At 42.5% G+C, this 24,069-nt stretch overlaps 1 protein-coding gene and 1 pseudogene across 3 annotated transcripts in view; both read right to left on the reverse strand.

Annotated features, from left to right (window-relative positions):
• Positions 1 to 4,040: 4,040 nt before the first annotated feature.
• Positions 4,041 to 24,069, reverse strand: part of LOC146762993 (zinc finger SWIM domain-containing protein 6) — a 325,533-nt gene continuing 305,504 nt past the window's right edge. For both annotated transcript variants that reach the window (XM_085571233.1, XM_085571234.1), the window contains exons 13-14: positions 6,788 to 6,869; positions 4,041 to 5,526 (exon numbers count right to left, since the gene is read on the reverse strand). In XM_085571233.1, the coding sequence (XP_085427359.1) occupies positions 4,664 to 5,526; positions 6,788 to 6,869 (945 nt within the window). In that variant the 3' untranslated portion in view covers positions 4,041 to 4,663. The remainder of the gene's footprint in view (positions 5,527 to 6,787; positions 6,870 to 24,069) is intronic.
• Positions 18,523 to 22,435, reverse strand: LOC146762994 (uncharacterized; annotated as a pseudogene). Its single transcript, XR_014952606.1, has one exon. The product of XR_014952606.1 is annotated as an uncharacterized LOC146762994 (transcript).

Here is a 24,069-nt window from a genome sequence, read left to right on the forward strand (position 1 = left end):
ATCTTGTGCTAGTTGCTTTGACTCCTGATTTTATGTCAGAAAGCATTGAGGGTCTTTCTCCATCATCATCATCATCATCTACTTGATCGGTCTTGTCTGTGCACTTTCCACTTCTTGTGTTAGTAGCAATAGCTATTGGTTGAGGCTTACTGTGGTTTAGCTGCTGTCTTAGGTTCACTGTTTGTTTTAGTTACTGGCTTCATAACTGGGGTGTTGGTTATAGCCTGAGTCACTGGGACAGTTGTTGATTTATCTCCCTGCCCCCCTTCCTCTGTCTGCTGACCTACAGAATCTAGCAGGGTGCAATAAGCATATGCCAGGGACCAGTTTACTGCAATGTTCTTTTTCTCCTTAGGGTCATCATGGCACTTCTCTTTCAGGTATTTCCCCACCTCAGCTGGGTTCTGAGTTTGTTCACGTGGAAAGTCCCAGATGATAGGGTCAGAAAATTCCTTTAAGATTTGACCCATATCCTCCCATTTCCCACACCACTCAGGATTTTCCACTCCTGGGTCTACTCCTGGGTCAGGGGTCTCATCAGCCCCTCTAGAAATCACAGCCCTCATTCTAGCGAGACTGCAGACTGTATAGAGAAAGCTTACCAGATTAAACACCAGAAAGATGGTCTCTTTAACAGTCAGGGGATACTGAACATTCTCTAATAGGGAGGTAACAGATTCAGAGAAGAAGGGAAGCAAACAAACTGGATGCATAACCATAACCATGAACCATACATACCTGGAACAGACTTTATCACCTTTATAAAGTTCCTACAAGTCATTACCACCAAGCCCAGCCCAATAGCTCTTCTAGTCAGTGCCCCTCTACTGCAAAATCTACATATTGGGGACAATACCAAAGCTATTTCTGGATAAGAAAATAAACCTAAGGACCATAGAGGTATTAAGACCTCAAAAAAACCTAGGGACCAGAAACACATGTAGGTCAAACACATGGTGTGAACTTGTCCCAGACTGAGAAGCAAGTTTTATTCTATTGCCATCTGTGTAGCAGTTGTCTTCTGTTAGGTGAGCCGTTTTCCTTATCTCTTCCACAACCAATCCTCTCTCAGAGGAGACATCTGCTGATAATGGGCTACTGAATATCATTCCATGACTGATAAGAACTATAACATTCCATTGTGAGATGCTCCACCCAGAGGGAGGAACCAAACATTCCTAACTGGATATAATCTTGAATTTCTGGAACACCAGCACGGCTTTTCCTGCACTGGATTTCCCAGTAGAACAGCTGTCTCTTCCACTGCAGGAAGACTACACCTCTTTTTTACTGGATCACTGCTCAAACAGAACCACACCTGCCACTCCAAGAGGACTGCAGCAATAATTCCCAATTGGACTGCTGCCAAAACCCTGACTAACAGGGTGTCAGGTTGTATTCTGATTCTGTCAGTGTTGTTTTGGTTCACTGCATTGTTTATTTAATTTTTAAAAATTGTCTTCCCTTTTAAAGAACTGTTATTCCTGCTCCCATATTTTTGCCTGAGATTCCCCCTTAATTTCAAATTTATAACAATTCGGAGGGAAGGGATTTACATTTTTTGTCCATTTCAGGGGAGGGTCCTGCCTTCTTTAGCAGACACCTGTCTTTCCAAACCAAGACAGAACTGCACTGTGCAGCACCACTGAGGATATAAAGAGATTTCAATAAGTCATGAAAACAAGTCAAAGTTTGATCAGTTCTGAAAGAAGAATAAGCCATTGTGCTTGTCAAAAGCAGGTGGCAACCATCAAGATCACATTTAATTGTAAAGCCTTTCTCTTCAAATAGGCTTCAGTTTTGCAATCTATATAATCCACAATATCCATAATACTGAATTATTTGTAAGAGGCAAAAAACCCCCAACACCCACACAAATCCTTTTACAGAATGGAGCATCCTTCTAATTCCTTATTGTCTGTAGCAGAAAATTATTCTAAGACAAAGTAATGAAGCAAACATGTCATGTGAATTCAATACTTGGAAGGCGTAGAAGTTACAGAAGCTACAGAATGTTAGTACTACCAGGTCAGGACAACTTAGTTGTTAGCAAGGCTTGGTAAAGACTCATATATTTACATGACAAGTTGTACAAAGATTCAGGTCTTTTCCTTATTAATCTTCCAGTGACACAAATGTCACTGTTAGAATTTATGGGTACATTGGCATCTCTGATAGTTGCTTGCTGCATGCTAATTCTGTTTTCAAATGAAGATAATAAAAAAAAGAAAGTGAAGGTGTTCAGATCATATAGCCAAATATGTCATCATATAACATACCTGAGATGATAAAGATCTTGGTAAAGCAGATCACTCCTCTTCAATTTTCAACCATTCTGTATGGCATGATTCACTAAGGGCTGGAAAACTTGCATCTTGCAGAGCAGACTCCAAAAATGCAGAAATTATGTCCGTTAGTTGGTGAGCAAGAACTCTATGCTGAGTGGAGTGAGTTGCACTGTTCAGAATACACAAAATGCTTTATAAAATCCAAAGAACAGCAAGAACTGTCCTTGTATATATCTGCAGCACATCTCAACTTTCATGGTCACCCAAATAATCCATTGAGTGGAAACATGCTCCCACACACTCTTCCATTCCACCAGGGCAATATGTCAAGGCTTATAGCTCATTGTATAGACCACACATCTTTAATTGCAGCCAGCATTTGTTCCCTGTGATGCACCAAGTCTTCCTGCATGAGCAAAGAAGCTGTTGTAATTGTGAACACTACTGTTCCTCAGCAGATTTTTGAGGAACAAAACATTTCTTTCTTGGTTATATTGCTTCTCACCATAAGGCACCAAGTTGCAAGCTGGGCTTTTAAGATCTATGAACTTTCCATACATAATTTAACACCAGCAACAGACACCATAAAGGAGGCAGAATCAACTTTCAAAAAACTAATTTTAATCAAAACAAAAAAAAAAATTGTTATCAGTAGCAAGTTTATAAAACAGTGTGATTTAGTTACATAAATAAATTGATATAATTGTATCAAATCTTAATTTCAACTTCATGAACACGTTTACATGGGTAATGAAGTACAACCTTTTTACCTATTATAATAAATAAAATTGAGAGCATAAAATAGCTTTTCTAAACAAAAATACCTACAAACATACCTCTAGTATGTTCTCTAATGAAGGGAACAAGAGACACTGGACAACTTTTTCACCAAAACAAAATCTGTTTTAAAAAGCACAAGGACACAGAACCATCAGCTAAAGCAAAGACGTGATACTGTAATCAAAGTTGGTATTTAATAATATAAAGAACAGTTTGGTAGTTAGATCTCCAGTTTGGTAGTTAGATCTCCAGTTTGGTTAATTTAAAGCATTAAGACAAGGCAAGATAGAAGGCTGCTTTTGTTTGAGCAATTCTAGAGAAAAAATATATTAGAGAAATGAACGGAAAAGTAGAACAGTCATACCTACATAACTTTCTGTCCTGCACAGTCAAAATACATATGCAGAATATATATAATATATATATATATATTTGTGCACAAATGTTAGCTTATTTTTAGCTCACTGCAAAGGCGTAATGTATCATGTCAATCATTTTGCATTTTGTGTCAAAAATGATATTTCTTTAAGTTTCCCAGGCTAGGAGGCACAAACCCCAATTCTGGCATACTGTATTCTTAATGCTAAGGCTTGCTGCTCTGGCTGTGTATTTTTTGTTGTCCCTCTTTACTGTAGTGCCTGTTACAAGTATGTATTTATGTGTGTATGCATATATACATACATACATACATACATACATATATATATACACATATATATATATATACATATATATATACACACACATATATAAAACTTCCCCAGTAGGTATCATTCCAACCATGCAATCCAAAAGATGGCTCTGAATAGATGCCTAGCATATAGTTCGCCACCTGAGCCAACCCAGCCAACCCTGAAGCAAGGCGCACTTTAGTCCTTCAAATAGTTTTTCTTTAAAACCAAGCTACTGCAGCTTCAAGTATTTTGCATTACATAGATTTGATTTTTTTTTATAAATTAATGTTATATTTTTCAATATTCAGACATATACTATAATATATATACAGTACAATAAATGCTCTCATACTTTAAAAAATTTATTTTGATAAATCCCTGAGAATGTATGTTGACAGTTGCTAAGTTTCCACATGCATAAGCATTGTGTGCCATGCTTCTGGATGAAGAGCACTGCAAAGCCACATGATCAGCCTTTTAACTACTAGTATTTCATTTGTTGGTTTGTTTAAATATAATGAAATATAACAATGAGTTACAAAGGAGTAAAGCTGAATCCATTTGAGGTACTTATCACAGGATGGAGGTGCTTTGTTTGCTTTTTTAAAGCCATTGCAATATACGTTTTGTTTTTGAGGCTGTGAACATATACAGAAAGAACAGGAGAGTGATGTGGACTTTTGCCACCTGACAACATATACTCAGTGTAAACCAAACCTTTTTTTAACCTTTCTCTCACACAAAACAGAAAAAAGGGAAAAAAATTAAACACACAAACTTTCACAACATGACAGTTTAGTTTTCAAACTCAGTATAACTATACACATATAATACCAGTGTGGCTTTGTTTCTTTACGTTCAGAAAGATACAAAGGCAGGCTCAAGTAACATCAAACCACCTCCTTCCTTCACTTATTTTCATCAACCAAACCGCTCACGAACCAACATCATCAGTTTCTTTTTGCCTTTGTAGATTTGTTTTAGGTTATCAATAAACTGTGTAAACTGTATGTGTCCATCATGAGCCATTAAGAAGGTCTCTCGGGCCTTGCTGAGGAACTCTATAAACTCACTATAGTGTCGTGGGCTGATGTGAGTGAGACGTGAATGAGTTGTATTAATGTAAGCTCCAATTGTGGCATCTAAGAGTTGTCTTAAAGGGGCTTTGTCCAGTGACATGAGCTTACCAGAATTCCTCCTTCCATGGAGTCCCACCATGCCAGGAGTGGTCAAAGTACATCTGCGCAAAATATCTGACAGTACTGTAGCACACTTGACACTTTTGACCAGCATAGGTATTATAGCTGCTAGCTCATGTTTTCCAAGAGAATGGCTGAGCGCACATGCCCAGAGAACATCATTAATGGCAGGGTGTGTGTCCTGATTGTAACTCAAATTGAGATGCGTTATGGCCAAAGTGGCTAGCTTATAGGCCCGCATAGGGTAACCACGGTGCTCCATGTATCGTGCTATAGTAAAAAGTTGTGAGTAGCTCATGCTGGTTGTAGCAGCATCCTGAACAATTTGGTAAGCAGTCTCAAAAGCTATGTGATCTTTTTCACACAGAGTCAGTGCAGAGAGGGCACAGTTTTGAGGATCCTTCATGGCACACTGTAGAGCAAGTGTTCTAGCACTGCTGGCCAGCTTCTCCTGCTGATGACAGTCCAGATGCAGACGGACAATGGTGCTGTTGGACATCACTGTTGTAGCAACAATACTAGTGGCTTCTGTTGGAGTGAAAAGTGTAAACCAGTTTTGCATTATACTATCCAGTGCATAAACACCTGGGGAGAGAAAGAAAGGATTAGGCACAACTGACAAAACCTAGCAGATATAGATGTTCAGCAAAAGATTATATTCAAAGTTCTAAGAGGTTGCCAGTACACTGAAGGAGACTAGCTTCAGCAAGAAAAGCTAAACCAGATAACATGTTTGAAAAAGGGCATTAAAACAAAGGCTGTGCACACTCTGTAGCAATCACTGAAATGCAGATAACAAAAAAGCCTGCAAGGTAAGCTTTTATATCCCAGTGAGAAAATTGATCTGTTTTACTTGTTATCTAAGACAATTTGTATAACAAGTTCTGGCTCATTTGGTCTTATCATATCACTCAAAAGCAGCCCTCACAGCAAACACTTAAAAGGCAATTTTAACTTCTTTTCTTAATGTGCATCTCACAGCACAACACATGCACAAAAGAATATGAAAGCATGCCAAATGTCTCATTTAATAGAACACCATGGCATTTAATACTAAGCACAATTTAAAAAGAAATAAAATTAAAAATCCTAACCTCTACCCTCGCCAAATAAGCTTTTCAGATACATCTTGTATTGAATTGATATGCACTTGAACAGAAAGATTTTTATTAAGGAAATACTCTGAGCAATATTGTAGAAAGGCTTGGGTTGTGTTAGTGTTTGGTTTGCTTTCCAGTGCAGACAAGAGGCCTGCACAATGTCATAGCCACATAAAAAAGAAGCATTACACTCTAAACTTGAATTTACAAAGGGGCTTAAAAAATGAAACAAAGAAAGCAAACAATGTGAACAATGAGATCTTCATGAGATCTTGTCTGCCATACAGTGGAATGCAACCTCAGCATTTCATTCACCTGTTTTTTGGTTCATCTTCCCCACCGCTGATAAGACAGTGCTCTCACCAGTCTTTTGGAGCCTCACCCTTCAGAGCAAGCAAAGTTGTAGCATAGTGTAACATCCCATAACCACTACCCCTTTCTTTGCTGCAGCCTCAAACCCAAACCCAACATGGAGGGAAGAAGGGGAAATCTAGGTTATGGATGTCCTTACCTTGAGGGGGAAAGAAGTTACACTTCATTAGTCACGTATTGTCTCACTTGGCCTGTGCCTATTCTATTACATGCTCAAAAAACCCACTCATCACTGACATAATTATTGTTTTCTATAAAAGGGATTTTAAAGGTGTGAGATATTTGCAGAGCCTGAGTGTTGACAAACAAGATCAAGCCCTCTAAGATTAGCTGACAAAAATACAGGAGACCTTGAGGAGCATCTCAGAACATACCTATTTCTGTTGCACATGTTACCAACCACCTCACCATTTCCCGTCGTCGCCAATTCAATGTTGACAGTGTCATACGCATCACCTATTAAAACAACACAAAGTACAAATTCATCCTATTGGAAAACCAAGACAATATACCAACAATCAGGGATTTAAGTGACTCAAATACTGTCATGGTTTGACACTGGCACAATGCCAGTGACCCCATGAAAATGCAATCTCTCAACTGAATGCTGTGAAATGCAATTGAGAACAGAGCAAAGCAGGCCCAAGCTTAATAACAGAAAAAAAAAAAAAACCAAAAAAAACTTTATTAAGCTACTACTATAAAAGAAAAAAAGAAAGGAAAAAGAAAAAACCACACAAAGATCAAAATGAAAACCTTGCAAAGCATTCCTCCTCCTACCACCCAACTCCAACAAACCACAGTGAGACACAATCTAGACCCCAGTCAGGTTGCCACCCTCCAGACAATCGATACTAAGTCCATCAAGGGAGAGAGGAGTCTCTCCTGTGCCACAGAGCCCCCAAGAAACGCAGCTGCCACATCCTGTGCTTCCATGTCACACATGGCACCGCCCAGAGAAAAAAGTTTGCCATGGTGACCCTTCTCCTTTCCATGCACAGTGCTCTCACCACCAATGCATGGATGGACAGACTGCTTTTAGGATTTTTCCTTTCAAGGATGCCCTACCAAGAGGGGGGAAAAAAACAACAGTTCAGTTTTTTTCATTTTTTTGGGACCACAGTCCCCCCCGCCATTTCCCCCTGGGGCTGAGGGTCCAAGAACAGAGATCTTCTTCTCTTCTCCTTCTTTGAGGACAGGGGGCACCACCACAAACCCCCTAACTTTTCTCTGTTCGCTCCACTTCTGTCTTTTTCCAGCTGAAGCATGTCTCTTTGGCTCAGTGGCATCCTCCTAAAATACAGTCTCTCTTGGAGGAGAAAAATCGTTTCAGTCTATGGCCAACAAGGAAAAGTCCAGCCAAAAAAACCATTCCTCATCTCCTCCCACCTAGAATTTCTCCTTCTAACATCCCAGGGTCTAAGCTGTCTCTCTTCCTCTCTTTCAAACCGAGGAGGAGTGAAATTTCACAAAGTTTTCATTTTTCAAGGAAGGGTTAAAAGTGCCGACTCCCTGGCTGGTTCTCTGCCCGGATTCTCTGGCTCCCACAGGCAGCTGGGAACCTTGCGGCCCCCCTCACTCTTCTCCTTCCCTGTGGTGAACTGCTGACAAGCTGCTGCTGCCTCTTTCTCTCTCTCTCTCTCTCTCTCTCTCTCTCTCTCTCTCTCTCTCGACTCTGGGGGGGGAACGGAGACATCCCAGATTTCTCCACCCTTCCATCTGCAGGGGGCCAGACTGGTTCCAGTCCCTCCATGCTTCGGCCTACCTCAGTCAGGCCATGGGCCTTCCCCTCCCCTGCCCAGCCACGGCTGGGCAGGGGAGAGGCTGCACTGTGCGCTGACCTGAACCAAAGAGAGCGAGTTCTCCTGGGAATTCTGCTTTTAACCCCTCTGTATTCTCAGAGGTGTGTCCACCTTCAATTGGTCAATATCCAAATTGACCTCTTCCTTCCGAGAAAATTCTTTTTCCGTGTCAAACCACAACAAATACACTGAGATTCAAAATGGCAGCCTCTTTCCTTCTCCGTTTTGTTACCTCTTTTTAGCTGATATGTCAAAAGACTTGATAAATACTACTCAGCTATCTTAGAATAGCATACAGAGAGTAATTCCAACTTCAGGTCCTTCTAGGCTAGATGAGAAACTGTTTTATTTGGGAGGAAGGAAAAAACCAAACAAAACCCCCACCATCCCACAAAAAAGCCTTCCTGTCCCCAACCAACAACAAAGCCCAATTATTCAATTATTCAAATTAAATCATCCTGTGTGTCCTCCCTCTATGTATATAAATATTTTAAGTGGGAACATGTCAACTCCTGTTGGGCAATCTAACCAATCAGATTTTTCCCCCATCTGCATTTTTTGGTCATTTACTTCAACAATACATACAGGAATCAGAGTGTACTGTGATTTAACTGGCTGCTTATTCTGCAAAGATACATATATACACACTTCCAGATATATCCCAGTATTCTGGAACACAAATTATATTCTCCTCTATACTTCCAGTTGAAGGCAGCAACACTGTAAGAAACAGACAGGTCCAGTCTATTAATATGCCCTCTGCATCGAGGTGTATTGTGAAGTGTGGGAACAGTGCCAGACACCTGGCATCCTAACCAAGATTAAAACAAGAGAATATTAACCCTAAAGGCTCTGCTAATTCGTGTGTTTGCTGAGAATGCTGTGAAAAAATTACTTTGGTGGAAGACTACCATATGAGTGTGTAACTTACTGTGATTGAAAACAATCACATGCATGCAATGCTTGAGACATGTTTTGTATGTTACAAAATTAGCAGAGGCCCTGAGGACCAATCAGAAGGAAGTTTTTTATCTGTAACAAAATGAAAATAAAAGGGAGCTTGCATGGGAAAGAGACAGAGAAAAAGAGAAAAACAACACCTAGAGCAGAGCTCAAAGCTATAACACTGCATCAGTATGTTTCCTCATCGCTGCCATCTTGATATTGACATTTTGATTTTTTAATATTTAGATTATTTCTTACATTTAGATTTTTCTTTGCATTTGATGTCATCACCAACAGTGAAGAACTGTCTCTGAAGAACAGCCATGAGCAGGTTGAAAGCCTGTGGGTAAGGACCAGAGATCAAGGCAACAAAGAGAACATTGTGGTTTGTGTCTACTACAGGCCACCTGATCAAGGGGAGCCTATTGACAAAGCCTTCTTGCTCCAGCTACAGAAGACATTGCACTTGCAAACTCTCATCCTGCTGGGGGACTTCAACCACACCAACATCTGCTGGGAAAGTAGCATGGCAAGCTGTAGGCCATCTAGGAGACTCCTGGAATGCATGGAGGACAACTTCTTGAGCCAGGTAATAGATAGACCTACCAGAGAGGATGCGTTACTACATCTGTTGGTCACCAATGCAAGTGAGTTAATCAGGGACGTCAAGATTGGAGGCAGACTAGGCTGCAGTGATCATACATTGGTGGAGTTTGCAGTCCCGAGGGATATCAGTCAGGTAAGGAGTAAAGTTAAGCCCCTGAACTTTGGGGAAGCAAGCTTCCAGCTCTTAAGGGAGATAGTCAAAGGGATCCCTTGGAAGACTGCCCTCAGGGACAAGGGAATGGAACAGAACTGGCAGATCTGTAAGGAAGTTTTCCATAAAGCACAAGAGCTAACAATTCACAGGATCAAGAAACCAGGCAAAGAAGACAGGAGACTGGTATGTCTGAGTAGGAACCTGCTGATCAAAATAAAGGGAAATAAGCAAATGGACAGACATTGGAAACTAGGGCAGGTATCCTGGGAAGAGTATAGGGATGAAGTTCAGTTGTGTAGGGATGGGGTGAGGAGGGCAAAGGTAAAACGAACTGAACCTGACAAGGGATACAAAGAATAACAGGAAGGGCTTCTACAGGTCTGTGAACCAGAAAAGGAAGGTCAAAGGAGGTACACTTCCCTCAATAAACAGTGCTGGAAAACTGGTGACAACAGATGATGATGAGGAGGCTGAGGTACTCAAAAACTTTTTTGCCTCAGTCTTCAATACCTCTCAAGTGGATGGACAGCAGGAAAGGGACTGGGGGAGCAAAGTCCCTCCCACTGTAAGTAAAGATCAGGTTTATGACCACCTGAGGAACCTGAATGTGCAAAAGTACATGGGACCTGATGAGATGCATTCCAGAGTCTTGAGAAAATTGGCTGATGTAGTTGCCAAGCCACTCTCCATGAAATTTGAGAAGTTGTGACAGTCAAGTGAAGTCCCAGGTGACTGGAAAAAAGGAAACACTGCACCCATATTTAAAAAAGGTAGAAAGGAGGACCCTGGGAACTACCACCCTGTCAGCCTCACCTCTGTGCCTGGGAAGATCCCAGAACAGATCCTCCTGGAAGCTCTGCTAAGGCACATGCGGACAAGGAGGTGATTCAAGACAGCCAGCACAGCTTCACCAAGGACAAGTACTGCCTGACCAACCCAGTGACCTTCTATGATGGAGTGTCTACATCAGTGGACAAGGGAAGGGCTACCGATGTCATTTATCTGGACTTCTGTAAAGCCTTTGACACAGTCCCCCACAAAATCATTCTCTCTAAACTGGAGACATGGATTTGATGGGTGGACTGTTTGATGGATAAAAAAGTGATTGGACAGTCACACCAGAGGGAAGTGGTCAACACTTCAGAGTCCCCAATGGACACTGCTGACAACTGGTGTCCCTCCAGGGATCTGTATTGCAACCAGTGTTAATGAAAATCTTCTATATTGACATAGAAAAAGGGATCAAATGCACCCTGAGCAAATTTGCAGATGACACCAAGCTAATGGTGTAGTTGACACACTTGAGGGGCAGGATCCAATTATTTGTCTCTCTGGACAAGGAGTACCTGCAAAGAAGTTCTCTCATAAAGCTGGCAGAATCATAAAAAAAAGGAATGTAAGCTCTTATTGCTAACTCATATTTTATATAACTTGTAGTCTGTGGGACTCAGATTCAGTCAAAGAAAGAAACTGAGAATTTCTAGCCAGGCAGAAGCCTCGGAAAGAGCTGGAGAAGAATGTAAATAATTCTTTATCTGTCTTGTTTTTCACATTGTTTATAGTTAAGTTCTATCACTGTGCGTCAAGCACTTTGCACCAATGGTGTGTGTTGTTTTCACTTCAGAACCAATGGAGTTGGTCCTCACGAAGCTCTGTATAAGAGTGGTGCATTTTGAATAAATCGGAGTTTTACTCTCACAGCCTTCTGAGTCAAGTCTCTTCATTCCCGTCCTGCCTCGACAGCGACAGTAGTCATTGCCTGGGCAATCATCAACTGTATGAAGTTTAAAAAAGACAACTACCAGATTCTGCACCTGAGATGAGGCAACCCTGGATATATGGATAGACTGGGGAACAAGAGGCTGGAGACCAACACTGTGGAAAGGAACCTGGGGATCCTGGTTGATGGCAAGTTGGATGAGGCAGCAGTGTGTCCTGTCAGCCAGCAGGTCCAACTGGGATGTCATGGGTTGATGCTAGCCAGATGCCAGGCACCCACCAAAGCTACTCACTCACTCCCCTCTGCAGCTGGACAGGGGAGACAAAGTTTAATAGAAGGTTCATGGGTTGAGATAAGGACCAGGAGAGAGCACCCATACAATACCATCACGGGCAAAACAGGCTCAATGTAGAGATATGCATTGAATTTATTAAACTGACAAAGTCAGAGTAGCATAATAAGAAGTAAAAGAAAACCTTAAAAACACCTTTCCCACAACTCTCCTCCTTCCAGCTCTGCCTCCTACCCCAGCTGTAGCATTAACATTAATCAAGTTATAATAAGCAGCCTAGCTCAGCTCCATGAACCAGCCTCTGGGCTGACTGACAGAAGCTGACAGAGCCAATGGGAGCTCTCCTAAAATACAAGTATTTGACTGGTTAAGAGTCTGTGGGGTGTAGAGTTTAGACCAATGTCTGTAAAGCACAGGGAGTTTTGAATTGTCTATAAAAGGGTGTTGGAGACAAAAAATGAGGCTGCTTGTCTGAGGAAACACGCGTGAATCTGTTTTATGTCTCAAACATAGGAACTCCACATCACACCCAGCAGCACAATGGGACAGATGTTATAGATACATATTATAATATTGGCTTTTTGCAAATATTAAAATTGATTTTATATGTGTATGTTAAAGTAACTTTTTTATAAAGATGTAGTTCTTATTTCTGTTGTTAATTAAGCTTAGAAATAGTAGTGAAATAGGTGATATAAGTATGCTTGTGTTAAAATGCCTGCTTGGATGGGATAACATTGTCATGGTTTGACACTGGCACAATGCCAGTGCCCCCGTGAAAATGCACCTTCCCAAATGAATGCTGTGAGATGCAATCCGGAACAGAGCAGAGCAGGCCCAAGTTCAATAACAAAGGAAAAAAAAAACTTTATTAAACTACTCCTATGATAAAAAGAAAAAAAGGAAAAAAAACCCCACACACTAAATCCAAAATGAAAACCTTCCAAAATATTGCTTCTCCCCCCACCCAACTCCAACAAACCACAGTGAGACACAACTTGGACCCTTAATCAAGTTATCACCCTTCAATATAATCAATACTAAGTCCATCAGGGGAGAGAAGAGTCTCCCTTGCACCATAGACCCCCAGGAAACACAATTGCCACTTTTTGTGCTTCCATGTCACACATGGCACCGTCCAGAGAGAATCTGCCACTGTGACACTCTCCTTTCCATGTCACAGTGGTCTCACCACCGTGCATGGACCAAGATGGCTCATAGGGCTCCTTTAAGGATGCTTTGCCAAGAACCAACAGGAACAACAGTCCAGTGTCTTATTTTGGGACTACAATCTCCCCCATTTTCTTCCTCCCCTGGGGCCGAGGGTGAAAACAGAGATCTTAATCTTCCTGAAAATTGAGGGCATCATCACACCCTCCTCAGCTTTATCTGTTCACTCAATTCCTGCAGTGGTAGTTGCTGAAGCAGGTCTCTTGGCTCACCATGCATCCCCCTAAAATGCAGTCTCTCTTGGAGGAGAAATTGGTTCAGTCTATGGCTAACAAGAAAAGTCCAGCCAAAAACCACTCCATCATCTCCCCCCAACCTTCTTTTCCTAACATTTCAGATCCCAGGCTGTCTCTCTTTCCTTCAAATCAATGAGGAGTAATATTTCACAAAGCTTTCATTCCCCAAGAAGGGGTTAAAAGTCCCAGACTCCCCGGACAGCTGAAATCTTGGTCCAGGACTCCATCTCCCATGCTGGGCACCTTCCCCCCCCCCACTCCTTCTCCTCTGCCAGCAGACTTCCAGGTGTCTTCAGGCTCTCTGTTTCTTTCCCTCTGGTGGGGGAGGGGGAACAAAGACATCTCAGACTTCCTCCACCCTTCCGTTCGCAGGATCTGGCTCGGTTCCAGATCCTTCACCCCAACCTACCTCCCCAGGCCACATGGCTACCCCTCCCGCACCCAGCCCGTGAATGGGCAGGGGAGGTCGGCACTTTCCGATGACCAGAACCAAAGAGCCAGTTCTCCTGGGAGTTCTGGCTTTTAGCCCCCTGTGTTCTCAGAGCCATGTCCAGCCTTCAGTGGTTACTCCCAGCACCAATATCCAAATGTGACCACTGATTGGCTTGACTACCAACTTCCTGAGAAAATTCCCTTTCATGTTAAACCACGACAAACATCCAATGAACATATGAAGAGGAAACCTGCTACAGATATGACAAATATCAGCACCCACTGTCTGAAGACAGTATGAACCAAGGCCCAAAACTGGAGGTGATAAGAATGGACTAAAACCATAACCAAGGAATATGCATGCTCTAAAAAGGTGGACCCAAGAAGGAGATATGCTAAACAATTATTGGAACATGTAAACTAGTTTGGGGAAAAGTTTATTATGCATAAGGGTCTATGAATATGCAACAGACTGATGTAATGGAAAAGGTATTTAAGGGGTGTCTCCAAAGATAACAGTGTGCTCTTGGCTGACTGTGGCCGTAATAACCTTTGCTCTATCATCCTTCTCTCCTTTTGTCCTTTATTAAACTTTTTACATTTTCACAGGAGAGTGAATGTGTTTTTCACACAGGGAATGGGGGTTATGGTCAGTTCATCACCTGTGTCTTCTCTGCTGCTCAGGGAGAGGAGTTGTTCCCCTGCTGCACCATGAGGTCCCTCCCACAGGAGACAGTTCTTTGTGAATTTCTCTGACATGAGTCAATCTCACAAGCAACAGCTCTCTGCAACCTGCTGTAATGTGAGTCTATCCCACAGGCAACAGTACCCCCCCAAACTGCTGCAGTGGGGATCACTCATCCACAGGGTGCAGCCCTTCAAGGATGGGGTGCAGTCTTTCAAGGACAGGCTGCTCCACCATGGGAGCAGGGCCCCTTTCTCAATGGGTCTCCCTCAGGGTCACAGCCTCCTCCCAGGCATCTGCCTGTTCTGGCATGGGGCTCCTCCATGGGTTGCAGGTGGATCTCTGCATCCCCATGGATCTCCATGGGCTGCAGGAAGACAGCCTGCTTCACCATGTTCTTTACCACAGGCTACAGAGGAATCCGAGCTCTGGGGCCTGGAGCACCTCCTCCTCCTCCTTCTTCAATGACCTTGGTGTCTATAGAGTTGTTCTTCTCACATGTTCTCACTCCCTCCTTCTCTGGCTGATATTGCAATTGCACCACAATTTTTTTTGTTTCTCTTTCTTCTTAAATCTGTTATCACAGAGGCATTACCACCATTTCTAATTGCCCCAGCCTTGACCAGTGGCACATCCATCTTTGAAGTAACCTGGGACTGGTTCTGTTGGACATGAAAGAAGCTTTTAGGAGCTTCTCACAAAAGCCACCCCTGTAGCCCTCACTGCCTACCAGTACCAAAATCAGGCCATGCAAAACCAATACACTGGACTTCCTGTATCAATGCACACACAAATTGAAGGCCAACACTCTTCCAATGTCCAAGAAGAATTTTCAGCTTTCCCTTGTGTCCTGGGTTGACTATATGATGCTTTTATCCCCAATTGTCTGTTCTGTTTATGATGAATAATAAGTTTTGCACCTTTAAGACTTGTTCCGAGAGTGAAGGGGTGAGAGAAGTGCACAATTTGTTTTCAGAAAACTGCACTCACTCCTTCATATTCCTGCTCCTGGACTGCGTTTTCTGCAGATGGGCAGACAGCAGGACAGAGCTCTCTTTTGCTTTTAGTTAGTTTTAGCTAGCTGAGGCAAAGAAATTCCCTGGACTGTGTTTTTTTTTTCCTTTTCTTTGGACCTGTTTAAAACTGCTCTGGACTGAACACCCAGAAGAGCAGCAACAGCTCACACCTGTGGCCCAGCGAGCCAGGCCTGGGCCGTGGCATTTCCAGCACTGGAGGGACTGATGAGACTGAGTGAGCTGAGCTGCAACCCATGGAGGGGACTTTCTGAGTTTGTCTCTCTTTTGGAGAGGTAGGAGGTTTTATTGTTAAATGTTTTTTAGGTTTTCTTGTTTAATAAACAGTTTTTCCCACTTTTCTCCAAGGAGGTATTTTTCCCAAACTGGTTGGGGGAGGGGCCGACTGAATCTGTTTCCTAGAGGAACCCCTTTGGGGGTTCTCTCCCAAATTTGCCCTGAACCAGGACACCTTGTGTGAGAGTGGACTGTTAATGGTTAATAGCTCAAACAATCAGCAGGATGCTTTGCTGATGATGAGCAAAGTAACCAATTAGTTGCAGAGGGTGTGCACACCCACTACCTCAGGCTACAAGCTGGGTATTGAATGAGATAAAGGAAGAGGCTGATAAGAGGCAAATCCTGCCAGGTGGAACAGTGCTTTTTATCATGCAAATGTCCTTATACAAGTGGCTCAGGTGTGAAAATTCCCTTCCAGACAAGCACTGGGACATTCACACAGAACATTCATGCAGAACATTCACAAGTAGGCCTGAAGGTATTCATCCCTTCTGAAGGCCCATAATTAACTCAATTATGCTGACCTAAGAGGCAGTTGTAATGTCTTAGAAGGTGTCATAAACCATGAAAGACTCCCAAAGTTTCCAGTGATCCACAGCATTACTACATTAAGTGTGAAAATCCCTGCTGAGCCTGAGCATATATTATTCTACCGGACTTTGTGTTTCTTGGGCTTTCCCCATCCCTGATGGATCGAGACTGCAACCATCACTTCATCCAATGGATATTGCAAGTGCAACAAACAGATCTCATCACTGGACTTGGGTGGTGATTTTATACCTTTCTATTCTTATCCTTTCTTTCTCTTTTTTTTCCTTAATACACTTCCTTATGTGTTATGCTTTTATATTGCTATATTACAATAGATAACCAAATTACTAGTCCTGCTTCCCACTGCACCCAAATTGTTCTAAAATTATATATATATATATATATATATATATATATGTACAAACACCAAGCATTCAGTGTCATTTCACTCTAATCCACCCCAAGGCATCTATTAGCAAGAACCTGGGTTATCCTGGCCTTTTGAAGCATGTTGTAACATGTGTCATAACACCTTCAAGGAGACTGAATCCAAGAGAAAATAGAAGGTATGGAAAAATGGCTGAGGGTGAAATTAGAGATTAGAGGAAACTGAGAAGTTATATTCACATCCTAACAGAAGTTACAATGATACAGAAATTATAAGGTAAAATGCAGCTTCTACTCCCTGGATGGAATGTGGTTGGCATGCTGGAAACCTATTCCACGATGATTCCCCACACCCACAATCTGCAGCCATAGCATCTGCTAAGGGGGATGGAATGGAGGGTGGAGCAGCATGGTGACACCGTGGCAAGTCTCTGTAGAAATCCTTGCAGGGAGGGGAACTCAATGGTACTTTGCAGCTGATAAACCCCATAGCACCTGTCACCCAAGGGAGAGAGATATCTTGCTGCTGAGCCAACAACTGCGGTGAAATCATTCTCCTTGGATGAACTTGGTTCCTTATAGCCTAATTTTGATATTAACACAGACCTCCATTCTAAAATTACCTCCCACCAAGGTACGACCACCCCCCACTGGGCATGCACTCTAGATTTTATTGACTATATCTTTAAGACCAAAGCAAGACAATTTTACACCAATCAGTAACAAAGGTATACATGACTAGAGTCACTCAAACTTTACCTAAACATAATGAAATAGTATAAAAGTAAGTCAAGAATGGGGGAAAAGTTAGGGAAGACTCCATCATAACTACTGAGATTAGTCTATGGGCTGAACCTGTCTTCTCCTCCATAGAGACACTCATTGGTTTAGAACCATATGTTATATGCACTGAATATTTAATTGAGGATTAGACCTTGTGTCTGTATTGCTTTGAATAAATTTTTGCAGTTGGATGCTACCACCAACACTCCTCAAATCTTAACATGTCACAATTTTATATTAATAGTGTTATTCCATAAACTGTTAGTGTGAATCCTTCACAGGCATTAGCAGTTGCCAGCAGCAGGTAACATACTCAAATAAAGTGGAAGACCTGCTGAGGTGTGTGGCATCAGCTCTCTGGCAACAGAGCAATGCACAACTTTCCCAGGCATTGTCTTGGGAAAGACTGTGAGAAGATCAGAGAAAAGAATGATAAAAAATTCTTATATTTACTTGCTGCACCTGTTGTTGTGAACATGTGGAATGTGTTATGGAGATTGGTTTACCAAAGGGTGATTTCTTAATTGGCCAATGGTGATGGTGTTTGGATTCAAGGACCAATTGGGTCCACCTGTATCATGACTGTCTGTAAGGGCAATGGGTTTCTTAATAAGTATAGTATAATAGATTGATCAGCCTTCTGAGAATCATAGAGTCAATGCCAATTATTACCTGACTGGGGGCCTGTGGCAACAGAGGCATCTCCCTTATGATGTAAGTGTGTGTCCTTGAATAAGTCATTCAATCCAGCAGGATTGTTCACTGAAGGATTCCCCTAATGGGACCCTGACAGGCTGGTCCAGCACCAGGGTCTTGACTTTCCAGGAGTACTGATAGACAAATCAAACACTAAGGCTCAAGGGAATCTCCCCTTTTCACGTGACACGGTGTTATGAACTGAATGTTGCTATTGGTGAAGGAGGAAAGAATTAAAAGAAAAAAAGAAGGCATGTGTTGCAGAATTTCTGAGAGAGAGGGCATGATTTATGTCTGGGATGAGAATTGAGCTACCCCTAAGACTAGACCCCTGATAAGCGGCATTGGTGGGGCCTGGAAGCCTTTGACGCAGTAAGAATTTAGTTGTGGCACAGTTAGAAATTATGTTAAGGTAACTACAAAGTAATGAGTTATCTGAGTGTGAATTAGGGTAGAGCTGCAGTGTGAAAAGCCTGACCACCTTAAGGCAAAGGTAAACAATGTTAGTTTGCCAATGAAAGTGCCTTTGTAAACTGTAAACTATATTGAAGTGTATATAAACTGCCATCTTCTCACTAATAAATGGAGAAGGTTTGATTGACCATATTGGCCTGACCTATGTTTGTCCTGTTCAGCACCCCCTCATATTATAAGAAGTCCCTGCTTTTTCTAGCACCCAAACAGGGACCCAGGAGGCTCCAGGGGCTCCCAAATTGAATTAGAGGCAACGGGGAGCATCTCCAAATTGCGTGAAAGGAAGACACGCGACAGGAAGATTCTGATCCCAAATGGTTATAGTGATGGGGATCAAGGTGCCGGAGCAATTGAAGACTCCAGACTCCAAATCGTGCTGACTGTGATGGGAGACGGTTTTGAAAACGCTTGTTTTGCATCGGGAAATGCAGGAGCAAATGCCGAAGACTCCGTGGGTTCACTCATCGACCGCGCAGCGCGGGTGGACCAAACGGAGCGGGGGTGCCTGAGCAAGTGTCTCTGCTGGCTTGAGAAAAAGCTGGGATTTCCTCGCACTGGTGGACAGGTAAGCCGCAAAGAGAAAGAAAGGGAACATATAGAGAGCGTCCGAGAACGAGCACCGCGGCTCCTTAAAGATAAAAAGAGTCCGATTTTAGAGCAATTGACTCTCTGGGAAAAAGACAAAGGAAAGTTACAGAAAGCCCTCCCTCATCCCTAGCAAAATGGGGTGGCAGAACTAAGGCAGCGGGCTGTGGCGGCGAGCACCGGCCAGCCGCCCAGGCGGATCACGATGGCGCCGGGTGCGGAGCCAGGCGGAGCAGGGCCGGCCAGCACCGAGCCTAAGGCGACCCCGGGGCGGTGCGGACATCAGCCGAGAGACGGAGGGTTCCTTGTTGCCATGCAACAAGGCAAGGGGGGAGAGGGGCTTCCCGGCACCGGGGCCGCGCTGGAGCCGGGGCAGCGGGGGCGCGGCCACGGCGGGGGCGTCTCTTCTCACATCCCCATGTTGACTCAGCAAGGACGGGAGCGAGACGGTGCTGCCCCCTCATCTCCCTGGAAACCCAGCCATGGCGGCAGCGCGCCTGTGCAGGAGGGGCCCCCGCAGCACCCAGCAATGGCGGTGGAGACGTCCACACAGTCGTGGTTGCCATGGCAGCAGCACCACTGATGGCAGGATTGCAACACTATAGCAAAAATTTCAACAGCATTTTTCCAATTTCTTACAAGAGTCAGAAGACGTAATGGAAGGTACAGCAGTACTGAATCATTCTCCAAGATGCAAAGAAGGATGAACATTATGCAAATCAATGTTATTTTAAATACGATATAGATGGAAGTCACTGTATAAAGATAGAAATATTAGTAATGATTTAAGTACCAAAAATGTCTCTGAAAACAAAGCATGTGAGAAATGTCAGTCAGAGGGATTGTTGGTATTGAGTTTGTAATCTTGTTTTTGGATTTTTATAGATAATAATACAAATAATAATGATTTTTAAGTATTATAGATAATAAGATAAGTAGTGATTGTTATTAATGTTGTGTGAATGCTTTAAAAAGATTATCTTAAACTATTTTAAATATTTCTTGTTGATAAGTTGATAATATAATGTGAGTTGTCTGATTTTTATAAGAATTATTATTAATGTATTAAGGTATTGTTATGGTATTTGTGAGGAACTGCATTGACTTGTTTGTTCATCAAAAGTATGAAATTAGGATAAAAGGGGGGAAGTTGGGACATGGAATTTGCAGGCTTGACTGGTAACCACAAACAAAGATTGTGAAAGATTTTGCAGGACTGGCTGGAACTGATAACCGCAGTGGAAACCCATTGTTGAAAACTGATAACCGCAGTGGAAGGAGACACACCACCCCCACTTGTGAAACCCATTGTGCTAGAACTGATAACCACGGTGGAAGGAGACCCATCACCCCCACTTATGCAGGATAAAAAGGGACTGAAGAGAAGGAAAGGGTGTCAGCTTTTGGCGGAGCCAGGCTCCCAGCTGAACCCAGCGCTGTTTTGCTTGCTATCGCTTGCTGTAATTAATAAAATTATTAATTGATCTTAAAAGGCTGAATCAAATTATTCGCCTCAACTTATAACAGTATTTATAGTCAGTTTTCATATGTTTTATTGTCTCTTTGGGTGATTATTTACAAGATGTGTTTCTTCAGGATCCTGTGTTTTTGATTTTTTAACTACTCATGTGTGTTCTTTATCCAATCTTTTATGCAGCTGCAATTCATCTTCCTTTACAAATTCATTGTCTAGATTTTGGTTCAAGATTTCAGATTTCAAATTTTCAGATTTCTAAAGAGAGAATTTGTTGTGCTTAGAGAATTTCTTTCTTGAAAGAAATTTTAGACAGGTTCAATTACTTGATGGTTTGATAAATTTTTAATCATAAGGTTTTTTACTCATAACTGTTATTTCTAAGACTTTTGTTTCATAATGTGTTAAGTGATATCCTCCAATTAGAGTTCGAGTTCTGGCCAAGCTCTGGCTCTACTTGGATGGAGTGATTGGCCCAGGTGTTTTCTGCATCAAAAAGTATTCAAGTCCTTTTGGCTTGACAATTTGACCATATAGGACAGCTGAGCCTGAAAGAGAGTTTTGGAAGGGCATGGATTTGGACATGATTTCTCCAAATCTCTGTTGTTTTAAGGTTTGTCAGCTGCTGCAGACTCTGGGATGACAATTTGATATTGTAGCGCTTGGTAAAGATGATTTTATATGTAATATTAATTGTGTATTATCTGATTGATTTTTATTTGTTGTTCGTTTTTTTACTACATGTATTTTTCTGTTCTTGATGTTTATTCATGTTTATAACAAAGATGTTGATACTTCCATTTCTTCATGCAATGTTAAGGAACAGAATTGAGAGAGAACCCTCCAGTCCCTGTGGGGATGCTGGGTTTGTTTGTGTTTTAACAGGTACAGAATCTAGATGGATTTCAATGAAGAATGTAGAACTTATCAACTGCAAGAAAGCACTGATCTCTCCACAAGCGGGAGCAGAAGATGCACAGAAAATGTAGATTGTGCAAAGATTTGTGTTTCTCCCACAGAAGATCGTGGACTTTGGGTTTTTTCATAAAAGTGTGTTTTTAGTGATGTTATAGAATTTGGTTACTAGGTTTTGATTGGTTTTAGTAAGGCCTGTGATTCTTCTGTTCATTTTGCCATTGTTTTTCAATGGCAAAAGAAAAAGAGGAAAAGTAAGTTAGATAATCATAAGCATAACATTGGGTTTATCATAAGTTATAGTTTGTATTTAGAATTAAGTTTGTTCCTTTCATGTTAAACAGGGCAATCAAGAACATGAGAAATATGTTGTGGGTCAAAGTGTTTCTATTAAGTATTGTCTTAGTAACTAAGGTATTTAGAATGCTTGACAAGAGACAGAACATGTAGATCACTTGGGCCAAACAAAATGGGCAAGATTCATTCTGCCTGTTGTTAAATACACCATCCAATTCTTTTCATACTTGTTTGATTGGAGTTCCACTGGGTTCCATGGCAGAGTTCAAAGTTTGGACTCTAGCCAGAATAAATCCAAAAAGTATTCTGGGATCACAAGCTGTTTCAGTCATGCAAAATCTTAAAATTGCTGATGTCAAACGTCAAGAATTCAATCTTTTGGGTTCTGTCCCAGGAAATTACTGTTCAATATCCAGATCTCATGCTATAAAACTAACAAAAAAAGAAAGACAGCCACCAGATAACAACACATGGTTTTCTCCCAGATCTCCATTGCATTATAATTATTTGTCTTGGTTCGACAAGACAAGAGTCTGTGAAAGAGGGCAAAGCCTCCTGTGCAATGGAGAATGGCAAACTCCCCTCTCTCTGAATTACCAGGATCTTTAAATTAAAAGGCTCTCAGGCAAAGATGTGGGAATGGGAGTAATAATTCTTTACTAGGAGAAAACTAGACAACAATTTAAAAAGGCAAATGCAATCGGTACAAACAAAACCAGTGAAAAAGTCTAGAACTTGAGGAGTCGGGGTGCCAGTAGCAGTTCTGTTGGGACAATTGATCCCCTTGCAATGGTTGATGAATTGCAGCTGCAGTGGTGATCTTTAGAAGGGTACAGTTTTCTTCTGAAGATCTGGTGGCAGTGGGGCCGGTCTTCCTCTGCGCCGGGGTTGCCTCCGAGCTCCGCCGCTGCCGCCTCAGCGTGCTCTGGCTGCTTCACTGCGAGAGCCGCCGAAGAGAGCTGCTTCCCTGGGAATCCCGCGAAGAGAGAGAGCCAGCTGCCTCTTTCCCCAAAAGCTACCCCTTTAAACAATAATAGAGTGCTTGGCTTCTCCCTCTGGGTGGGACCCCTCACAATAGGATGGTGTTACATTTACTAGCCCGGCAGTGAGTCAGTCAATAGTGTATAAACAAACCATTGCTTTTACGGGGCAAACCATTGTCTCTGAGAGAGATAACAAAACCTGTCCAACAGGTTTGCCTTCAACAGATGGCAAATAGAATACAAGCTTATTTTACAACCTAGGACATTATTCAAAATATTGTAATGGACAAAATCTGTGATACCACCAAAAACTGCCCCAAGAAAACTGACACCAGGGATTTTCCTCATTTTTGGGGATCGAGCCCAGATAACTCAGTCAGCAGTGCATCGAAAAGCCATGGGAGGCCCATGTTACATTAGTAAATTGTAGTAGATAGGGACAGGCGAACGGAAGATTTCGGGATGTGACGGAAAGAAAGACCCCCATCCCCCTCTCACCCTGCAACATGTTATCCATTACCCCAAAGAATGTAACCACACCTAACCCAGTAGTTTTCCACTCCTAACTAACCCTAGAGACCCTGCCAACCCCCCCTGACGTAGCAGAGTCCCCCAAGACTATTTAAACCCATGAGATAAGATAATAAAGGCTTTTCGACCGTCCACCACATTGGTATCCTACGTGTGTCGTTAGCCCGAGTGGCCCAGGGGAGACTGGGCTGCCGTGCTGTTCCTTGCAACCAGGTCGCCGTCGCCTCCCATGAAAGCAACATATCTGGTGCCGAAGCCCGGGAATAATTCGCTCGGGTAGCAGGTGTTGCCTGGACAAGAGCAGCGGCCAGACCGGTGAAACCGTGTTCTCGGCGGGGGAGACGTCCCCGGACCCGCGATCGTCATGGACGCCATCGCCAGGGTCGTAAGTGAGGTTCATAAGTAATGGGGAATTGAGTGTAAGCTCAAAGACTTTTATCTTGCTATAGCAAGGCTGCTTGAGCTTGGGGCAATTGAACGCCCTGTGGATGTTTTGCATCCAGAGATATGGGAAAAATGCACAGCCATGCTGGCCGAGGACATGAAATCCTCAGGCAGTGGCAAATGCCTTAAGGCGTGGGGCAA

Source organism: Lonchura striata, chromosome W (genome assembly GCF_050655825.1).
Source record: "Lonchura striata isolate lonStrDom1 chromosome W, ASM5065582v1, whole genome shotgun sequence".
NCBI classification, from domain to species: domain Eukaryota; kingdom Metazoa; phylum Chordata; class Aves; order Passeriformes; family Estrildidae; genus Lonchura; species Lonchura striata.